The sequence below is a fragment of the Nelumbo lutea genome, chromosome 7, assembly GCF_056320005.1.
Source record: "Nelumbo lutea isolate HS-2025 chromosome 7, American lotus-T2T, whole genome shotgun sequence".
NCBI classification, from domain to species: domain Eukaryota; kingdom Viridiplantae; phylum Streptophyta; class Magnoliopsida; order Proteales; family Nelumbonaceae; genus Nelumbo; species Nelumbo lutea.
This window is the reverse complement of record NC_142690.1, coordinates 40,034,121-40,044,549: the sequence shown is the minus strand read 5'-3', so window position 1 is coordinate 40,044,549 and position 10,429 is coordinate 40,034,121. Positions and strand designations below refer to the sequence as shown.

At 36.7% G+C, this 10,429-nt stretch overlaps 1 protein-coding gene and 1 non-coding gene across 3 annotated transcripts; both read left to right on the top strand.

Moving 5' to 3' along the window:
• Window positions 1-4,162: 4,162 nt before the first annotated feature.
• On the top strand, window positions 4,163-8,059 carry LOC148846156 (uncharacterized). 2 transcript variants are annotated; one of them, XM_088955350.1, is made up of 2 exons: window positions 4,163-5,850; window positions 6,953-8,059. In XM_088955350.1, the coding sequence occupies exon 1, from the start codon at window positions 4,586-4,588 to the stop codon at window positions 5,822-5,824; it is 1,239 nt and encodes a 412-aa protein (XP_088811476.1). In that variant the 5' UTR covers window positions 4,163-4,585; the 3' UTR covers window positions 5,825-5,850; window positions 6,953-8,059. The 2 variants fall into 2 exon arrangements, with proteins under 2 accessions (XP_088811476.1, XP_088811477.1); XM_088955351.1 differs by having other exon boundaries at window positions 6,948-8,059.
• On the top strand, window positions 6,357-6,450 carry LOC148846157 (small nucleolar RNA Z122). Its single transcript, XR_016102719.1, has one exon. It is a non-coding gene; the product is annotated as a small nucleolar RNA Z122 (small nucleolar RNA).
• Window positions 8,060-10,429: the final 2,370 nt, after the last annotated feature.

Sequence of the window (10,429 nt, the reverse complement as noted above, 5' to 3'; positions counted from 1 at the left end):
AACAAAAGCTTGGTAAGAGGTTATCCACATTATTTAACAAATCCATTCTAAACTATCGAGACATTAACTAAAGAATACCATCTACGCAAAACATAGCTGAACTCATCTTAAAACAACCCAAGATTATCCAAACAAATGTAACATATCAAGAAAAAGCCAAATTAAAGACAACAAAGATGAAAATTAAAGCAGACAATTTTTGAGGACTCACTTTCAAACTGACCGATCCAGATAGAAATGAAACCAACTCAACATAGATAAACCCATCTAGCTAACATCGACTATACCTAAGGTTAATCAAACCATTCAATCAAATCCCACAAAACTGATTCTAGACAAACTCGGTAGAACAAATTAAACATTTTCCAAAACTAACCATGCCCTCACCAACCATCCGATGATCAACCAAATCTATACCCACTAACAATCCTTATTAGAATAATAACTACTTTTAGTAGCTTCAACGAATCCAACATACTTAGACAAAGTAGGAAAACAATCAACTCGTTTAAGTAGGAAACCTGAACCTACTCAAACAAACAATGAACTTGGATCAATCCATACAATAGCTTGTAAACGGTCTAAAAGAATTCATAGGAAATATTTGACATAAACAATTTTAACCTATAAGAACCAGGCTTTATACAACTCTAATCACGATTTTGTAAAAAATGAAATTAGTAAATCCACTCAACCCCTTTAAAATATGAAACCAGTCCTACTCAAATCAAAACAATGCCAAAAAACAAGGATCAACCCAAACAATCCCACCATTTAAACAACCTAAAACAACTCAATGTAGAAACCTGACATAGTCAACTAACCCGATAAGTATTGAGCGTCTTATGAATCTATAGTCACTATTCTACCTTAGACAAATGCATCATATCTCGATATAAGATAAATCCACTCACTCAGACTTATAATAGAGGCCTAATAAGAAGTTATCCACATTATTTAACAAATTCAACCAAAACTATCGAGACATTTACTAAAGAAAATCATCTATGCAAAATGTTGCTGAAATCAATTCAAAACAACCCAAGATTATCCAATCTAATGTAACGAATCAAGACAAAGCTAAAACAAAGACAACAATGCTGAAAGTAGGTGTAGAGAATTTTTGATGACTCACTTTCAAACTAAGGTCTTGGGCAATATTGAAATTTGGTCCGTTTCAGGGTTTCAAGAAAATCCACACTACATGTACCTCAGGTTTCACTTTGGCAGCGAAGATAAACCACCTCAACCCACTTGGTGGCACATCAGTGTTAGCCTTGGCATGATAAATCTCTCCAGATCTATCCAATAGTTGTGAAGATTTTAAACTAACACGAATCTCATAAATGTCTAGTTTAAGGGTATTTCACAAAAGCACACAAATATAACATGAATCAAATATGTATTTTTTTTTCATTTACAATAAATGTTATAATGTACATCAAGCTACTTGGAGTTAAGGGCATACACTGTCTAACAAATTGGATGTTTTGTTTGTTTTCATGCGTATTGGACTTGTATTAGGGGCATATCATGGTGTATCGGGGCGTATCGGGAGCATATTGGGGGTTTATCGTGACGTATTGGTAGCGTATCGACGAAAAAGATATGACCAAAAACTAAAAAAAAATTAAAGGGGGAAGCAAGCGTTTTTTCCCCGAAATAAGCCTTCTTTTACCACCAAATGACTTTAAAACTCCAAACTTCATTCCAAGAGTGCTAGATTTGCAAAATTTTGCGAGAAATAAGTGTGAATCATTAATTTTTTCAAAGATTTTTCAAATATATGGAAAAAATAGGTATTTTTTCAATCTTTTATAATATCTTTTGATTTCCTATTTTTCTTCAATGTTTAAATTTATGTTGATCTACATTTCTTACATTCAAAATCACATGTGCTATCAATAAATTTATGGAAATTTCAGGAAAATGTTTGGGGAAAATATAAATTAACAAAACAATTGAAAATGTAAGTTTTTTCTCTGCCTATAAAGACTAAATATGTTTTAGATCTATGTCTTTATCTATCATATCCATAGAGCAATTGAAATTTCTTCTTTAATTTTTTTGATTTTTTATATCTTTAGAACTAAAAAATAATAATAATAAATTGTATTTTATCATTTGATCATAACAACTGAATATATTATAATTCTATGGATGATCTATCATATCCATAGACCAATTGAAATTTCTTCTTTAATAATTATTTTTAATTTTTTAGAATTAAAAAATAAATAACTAATTAATTATATTTTATCATTTGATCATAATGATTGAATATATTATAATTCTATGGATGATTTATCATATCCACAATTGAAATTTTTTCTTTAATAACTATTTTTTATATATTATATAATGTTTATTTTATTTTTTTTAATTTTTAAAAATGAATAATAAATAATAATTATTTAAACAATAAATAATTATTAATTATATTTTCACATAAAAGTTGTGTCAATGCATGCTTTATGGTTGGATAGGAGAGTTGGGTTTTTCTCATCTCATAAAACATGAAAATTTAAGCATTATAATTTATAAATTATAGTTGAGCATAGGATTTTTAATGAAATTATAATTAGCTATAATATATTTCTTCATAAGACCATTAAAATATATTAATTTAATGTATATACACCTCATTGAGGTCTTATATTTAGTGTTGTTGATGTATTTTTATGATTTATTAAAGTATTTATAGTGTTTCCAAGCGTATGTATGTGTATCTTAGTTTTTCTCCGATACACGTGTACTCAAGGCATATCTAGATGCGTATCTTAAAATTGCCTTTCTGATACACTTGATGTTTTCGATACTTTAAACCTTGGATTGATGCAATGATGTCTCAGGTTGCATAACAAGTGCATGATGGGGTTCCTAAGCTAATGCTAGTTGTGCTCTATGTAGTGTTGATTTTTTATTACTTCATGTTGCAACTGTATGCATTTGTTGTGTTCAAGGATTGTTGTAGTGGAATTGCACGGCTCAGTTTGGAAGGAGTACAAATACAAATATATACAGTACAAAACCTAAACCATGTATTTTGTATCATTACATATTTGTATTTGTACTCCTTCCAAACTGAGACGTAAGAGTATTCCTTTTAGGTTGTGCTATAATGTAAGCATGTTGTGGCTGTGTTTGAATGCCCTTCAACGCAGTCTTCATTGTGTATGTGAGGAGTTTGGGCTTGTGGTGCAATGAAAGCGTGCTATTATTTAAGTGCAGTTTCCGTAGTGTCCAAATCTATGTACTTACATTTGGCTATTTTGCAGTGAGCTCAATCTACATCACAGTTCATTCATGGTCATATTATGAAGAGTTGAAGATCGAGTCTAACATAAGTCTTTTATTTCTTTTGTTTCGTAAATAAACACTATATGATGCACACCTTATGGCCCAAGCTGCAAAGACTCATGCTGTTAACTTCTTTTCTTTTGATCACTATCAAGTATGGCTACCAAATGTTAACGGCTTTGTAAAGGTTCAGTTCATTTAGACTATGCTTGGTTCGAATAAAATGCTAGGGAAAAGAAGGAAAAGGTAGGAATATTCATACAAGGTTTGTAAAGATTTCCTACCTATCTTTTCTTTCCTTTTCCTACTTCTTCCTTCAGACCAAACACAGTCTTAATGTAATCTTTTTAGTATCAAAAAAAAAAAAAAAAAGGTTGGGCTGGGCCAAGCTGTGCTTAGCCCAAATCCTGTAGGATCCTATTTACCAAAAAAAATCCAGGTAAGACCTTGAGTCACAGGGCTAAGTCAAGCCCAATTCCTTCAAGCAAGTCCGCCAATTGCAACTATTGAATTAATGGATAATGAGTGAATGATTTATAGACCTGTTCATGGGACGGGTAGTCTGACAGGCTGATCTAACTTGTACCTAACATGATAACATTTTTCTTTGTTTCTCCTCTTTTTCTTTCAAATTGAAGTGAGATTTTTCATTATTTTTGAGTTTTGAAGTTTGAGTAAAAAAGAAAAAAATCACTTTTTCCAATTTTATAATCGGACTTCAGCCTTGGGCCCGGGCTTAAGGCTTTATATGAGGGTTGGGCTTAGGCTCTAGACATAGGCCCAATGGTCGAATCCTGAATCGAACCGGCCCGGCCCGTAAACAGTATAATGGTCTTGTCCTTAGCGGATATTAAAAGCTACTATAATATGGAGCGGGTCCATCCGTATCCACACAGTCATAGGCCCCCTAGGCCCTACTACTAGAAAATGACACTCTGCAAATCGTCGCATACAGGCTACGTGGCTCTACACGCCACGTAAATGAACAACTGTCACGCTTTTATTGGTGATGCACTTAATCAAGTTCCACCAATTGCTTAAATATTGGCTGAGATCCTCGCAATGAATCAAATACAGCCACAAGCTTTGCATTTCCAAACCCTAGCGGAGCGGGAATCTCTCTCTCTCTCCGAGACCTCTGTTGCACAACCTTCTGGGGAAATCGGAGATTTTCGGTCTGGATTTCGATAACGGATTCTGATTGGAGGTTTCAAGAGCTGCCTGATTTTGTCTTCATATCAGGCTACTTTTCGTTGATCAGGAGTTGCATGATCATCGGTGTTGGATGGCTTCTGCTTGCGTGAACAACATTGGAATATCGCCGGACAACTTCCTGGACTGTCCGCCGACCTATCCTTCGTACGGATGGCTCAGCCCTAGAATCTCTTTCAGCCGCGATTTCGCAGATGAAGAGGCAAAGATCGCCGCAGGGAAAACCCCATCTCCGGGTGAGAAACCTGTGAAACCTCTTGAAAAGGTAGATCCCGAAACTTCTGGCATGGATATCGGAGATTTTGAGTTCAGACTCGACGATCCGGTGACGATGCTTCCAGCTGACGAGCTGTTCTCTGATGGAAAGCTAGTGCCATTGCAACTCACTACGATGCGCCCTGCTGTAGCTTCAACAACGTCCGCGGAAGTTAGGTCGCCGGACACGGCGAAATCTCGTCGGAGAGATGAGGTTTCGAGTACGGATCCGTATCTTTTCTCCCCGAAGGCGCCGAGGTGTTCGAGCAGGTGGAAAGAGCTTCTGGGATTGAAGAAGCTTCAGAGCCACCAGCCTAAGCAGGAAGTTCAGAAAGTAACGTCTTCGTTCCCTTCGAAGATATCCAACGCTAGGTCTCTGAAGCATTTCCTCCATAGAAACCCTAAATCTTCTTCCTCTTTGGCCGGCGATTCATCATTGAGTCTTCCATTGCTAAGAGATTCCGATTCCGAGTCTGTTTCGATTTCCTCCCGCCTTTCGCTTTCTTCATCTTCCTCCGGGCCTGATCATGAAGATTTGCCGCGTCTTTCCCTAGATGCTGAGAAGCCCAACCCGAGCCAGGTTTTCAGAAATCCCCCTAGAGTGAGATTGGTGAAACCGACAAGGCCTGCTTGTGATAACCCTAGGCCGTTCACCCTCGACCATCCGCCGGCGAGAGTTGGAAGGAGCCCAATCCGCCGAGCGCCGGATTCTACTACAATCCCAGCCAGAGGGGTCTCCGTCGACAGTCCACGGATGAATTCTTCAGGCAAAATCGTTTTCCAAAGCTTGGAGCGCAGCTCAAGCAGTCCAAGCAGCTTCAATGGGGGACCCAAAATCAAACACAGAGGAATGGAGAGATCCTACTCTGCAAACGTCAGGGTTACTCCTGTTCTTAACGTTCCAGTCTGTTCGCTTCGAGGCTCATCAAAGTCAGGCTCCGTATTCGGATTTGGTCAGTTGTTTTCTTCCCCTCAGAAGCGAGACGGCGGAAGCACTGCCAGAACTCATACGACTACCACCACCATAAACAACAGAAACCGCAATGATCGAAACTGATTTTGATCAAATGAAGAGAAGCGACGGTCGGTAACATTTTAAATTAACCTCTATTGTTGGGTCATATTTGCTTTACTGATTTTAGGTGTATATATATGCAGGTCTTGTTCTGCTGCTAATGTAGCTTTGTAGTTTTTTGTTTACTCTTTCCAATTTATCAATCAGGAATTTGAGGGTTCTATCTGGTTTATGTAATTTTTCTTCACTTGTTCTGTTTTTGCTGGGTTATTTATAGTTCTCTTCTTAGGAAATCGAAGAAAAAACTGTTCTTCTATTAGGGTTTTGAAAATGGAGAGATATGATCCAGTTTTCACATGGGGGCATATTTCGTGTTTATCTTTCATGTTGATTGACTTGATTTGATTCCTTTCGTTTGCAGTTGAAGCGCATGATAGTCTTTAATTAGTGGGTTTCACTAAAGTTAGCATCTATGCCTTTCACGTACATTATTTCGCTCTATTATGCTGTTTTTTTTTTTTTTTTTTTATTTTGATAAGCGCTCGATTATGCTTTATCGGTAAGCCCTTTGGGCTGTGGGAAATGATGCGATTCAAAAACATATATCAGAGGCATCACTATTGTGTGAGCCATGCTGGATGTTTTTCGCACGTCAGTCTGATCCCAACACTCTCTGCTCTTTTGTTGTCACTCGTCGAGCCTTTTGTTGTCGTTATTGGTCGCATAAAGCCAATACCCAGCGTATTTTAGCTGGTTGCTAAAGTACGCAGGTCCCATTTCAGTTCTATACTTGTATCACTTTGGGAAGGGGGCGTAGGGGAGCGCTGAAAGGTATAGTTCTTTTTGGTCTTCCTTCGGGACCCGCTTGTTCAAACTTCAGATTTTCGAGTTCTTTTTTTTTTTTTTTGAAGTGCAGATTTTCGAGTTCTTTTATCCAAGTTTATTATTATTTTATATGTTTGTGTTTGTTTGTGTTGGGTGGGGTTTGTTAATATGTGACAGCTTGTTCTGAATTTATTGGTTACTTGTGGCAGGATTCTTAAATTTGATAATATTATTATATTGATCTAACGGTGTAAACTATGAGCTGTAAAAAGAATATGGGTGTTTTTATTATTTTTATGGGTTACTGTCTTTTTCTGATTTTTAAAATGGGTTTTACAAGGGAAGAACGTGCTTATGGACGGTCGCGCTCTGAAGAGATTCTCTCAGTCCTCGTAAGCTAAAGCTACTTAAGCTGGCCAGTTTCTGTCTTTTTCTCTCTCCTGCAGTAGTGACTAGTGTGAAGAGCCCTGTATATTTAATTATATTTATATATACGTAAAAAGGCTTGGTCGCTGACATGAAATATTCCTGTACTTTTTTGTCCATCACCCTTGAATTCACTATCGGGGGTTTCTTTGATGCAATGCAAGGACAGTGACTTATCCATCATATCACATCCGATGGGTCCCATGTTCCATCACCCGTCTGATCCTTTGTTCCCTTCTACGTGGTTATAGCTTATAGACGGTCTAGTGCTGATCTGTATTTCGCCATAACCAGCACTTAACATTATTATAAGCTAGATTTAATTCCAGGGCCTTTGACAAGTCTTTCTTTACTCTTTGTAAAGGAGAGATTATCCTACTGCGGCCCATATTTTATTATTGTTGTTCAGATGGGATCTGATCTGATGATCCTGGAGTTGTGATCCAACCGTTTGATCTTCTGACGGTCTAGTGCTGGTCATTGCTTCTCCACCAGCACTTAAACATTATTATAATCAAGATTGAGAACTTGGGTCACTTCATCTTTCACAAGTTTCAAGTCTTTCTTCCTCTTCCCACTAAAGAGAGATTATCCACCTGTGGCCCACATTCCTTGTTATTTTCAATTATTAATTTTTGGGGTCCTCTCTAGAGTCTTTAGAGCTTCAAATTGGGGTTCAGGTGGGATCCACGCTTCCTTGAATTCTGAATTTCTGATCGAGTATCATTAGCCCATTTCTCATCCAATCTCATCCTCCTCGTTAGTAAGAATAAAAGTATTTGGAACGACACCAAGCGTACATTAGAATGGCTTCTAAAATAGGGTTTGAGAAAGCAATGAAGTCTTGATGTCATGATACGCGCTTTGTATTGAATTTGGTTGGATTTGGTGGATCTCTCTCTCGTTCCCCTCCGGTGGGTTTTTTGTTTTTTTGGTAGGCCAGACAAGAGGCTTTGGTGGGCGAGTTTGTTAATGTTAGAACTTTGTAATGAAATGGAATTGGGTAAATGATTTTTCACTGTTTCACTTCTCCATCTTGCCAAGGCTAAGGTAAGAGCACAGAGCAAACGATGTCATTTCTCAAAGGGCTCTCAGCCGTCTGATTTGCTTGAGATTGAGGATTCGGTCCAGTATGTTTTCTAGTAGGGTTGATTAGTTTTAAACTAATGGGTGTGTCCTTGGGGTGGTCTTAGCGTAAAAAATGGTTACTTTCAGACTTCATATGCAAATTGCAGTGCCAATGCCACAAAACTCACTTTACCGCTCTGCTATTAGGAAATGTAGTTTTTCCCACCCAAAGTACTAGAGTCTGGCTGCCACGATTCTTTGGGAAAACATTGGCTGTATGTAAAAAAAACTGCCTGGGCTGCCACGTCTAGGTAGGATTACATTTACTTTCCATTAGTTATAAGCTAAAGTTTTCCCTGTACAACAGAAGGGGTATTGGTGGGTGCCCAGATGTGTGTATTATCCAAGCTGTTGATAAAATATATACGTTTACATTGGTGGGTGCCCAGATGTGTGTAAATCCACGTCTAGGTAGGATTACATTTACTTTCCATTGCATTGGAAGGTTTTTTGGGGGATCTTAATTTGCCATGTAATTCATCACATCCTTTATTTTAGGATAAAATATATACACTTACAGCCATATGCCTCAATCTCTGAAATTGAAAGCATTAACTAATGCATTGACCCCTATGCCCATCAATTAATGTGAGAACTAACTAAAATAACCCCAAATTAATTTACAACTTTTAGGCTTCGTTTGCTTTTTGGCAAGTTATTTATTTGGGTAACCTGGTAAGTGCATTCACCATATTCATCATAAAATCTATTATTAAAAGGGGTTTTCTTGTTTCATTCAAGTGTTGACAACTTTTCTCAAGGTGGAAAAATTATTTATCCATTTAGAAAATGGGTATTACTTTTCGGGGTTTCTATGTAAATTTAAAACAAGAACATGAGATTCTTGGTCAAAGGAATTAAATTCACATTGAGCAATTTTTCCTCTCAAAATCTAGAAAAAGAATGCTCCCTTATGATCTGATTGGTTGTCAAGAAAGGATGGGATGGGATGAGAAGGGAAAATTTATTTTCTCTATCCTGTCGCTCTATTTTTGGTTGTCGAGAACAATTATCTTACCAAATTTGCTTTCAAAATAGATGGTTCCAAGATAGATCAAATACTTTAGAGCCCTTCGAATAGCCTTAAAACAACTAACAATAGTTTGGTTTAGTAGATCTAACATAGGGGTTGCATATTTGAAAAAATGCCAACATGTTAGATCTGCAGCCATAAAATCTTCTAATGGAAAAAACGGCAGCATAATCTAGGATTATTTTTGTTGCAGACAAGGAAGACGATGGTGGTTGTTGTCATTGTTGGCCTTGTGAATCTCGTCTAGAGGATAAAAGGGACATGAGGTCCAGAGTAGGGAGAATATAAAAATATGGTTAATAAGTGTTAAACAAACAATAGAATAATGTTTCCATACCTTACCTTCGCTGGAGAAGACGATAGAGATGGCTAGAGTTTTAACGAAAATGAGTTCCATAGCTTAAAGAAAATACAAAGGCATTATGAGAAGAAACGAAGAGGAAAAGAAAGTGATTCGATGACCTACCTTTGTCAGAGATGATGACGGAGACGATGGGGTTGTGACTATTAGGAGGCCGAAGCTCGGTTAAGACAATGAGGAGTTGCTGCCTCTCGACAATATTTTCGCACTTGCTTCTCAATATTTTCGCTTCTAGTGAGGTTACACCTATTTGGTACCTCACATTCCATATTTTTGAGAAGAGCATTCTCATCAGATTCCATTATTTCCATTATTTTGCTTAAAACAAACATGAGAAAATAGGAATCTTTGATGAATATTCCTTTTTCTCATCCTACTCACACAAACCAAACATACCAGTGGGGTAAATTGTTGAAACCTCGCTTGAAGTTTTTGGTTGTTGAAGCCTCTTCCAAAGTTAATTTTCAAAAAAAAAAAAAAAGAAATCTCCCCTAAAGTTTGGTAATTGCAATCACCTTCCCTGCTAACATAGTTACAAGTATCCTATTGTTAGAATTCTCTAAAAAATGCATGAAAATGTCTAAAATATCCATGCAATTACTTTTGTCTAAAATGTTTATTTTCTAATTTTTTCTCTTCATATGAATTTTTACCCCAAATCGTTTCAGTCTTTCTTTTTTGTGAAATTGATTTAATTTTCAAAATTGCCCTTCATATCAATCACTCAAAGGTAAAGCTATAATTTTAAATTCTCTTTTTTTTTTGTTGTTGTTTATAAAGTTTGTATTACTTTTCTATAGAAACTAGCCTTAATAATAACCACATGGGTATTTTGGACATTTTCATGCCTCTATTTAGATGCTTAAATAGAGGG

Coding starts and splice junctions, on each gene's coding strand:
- LOC148846156 (XM_088955350.1), top strand. CDS start 4,586: ATGGCTTCTGCTTGCGTGAACAACATTGGAATATCGCCGGACAACTTC.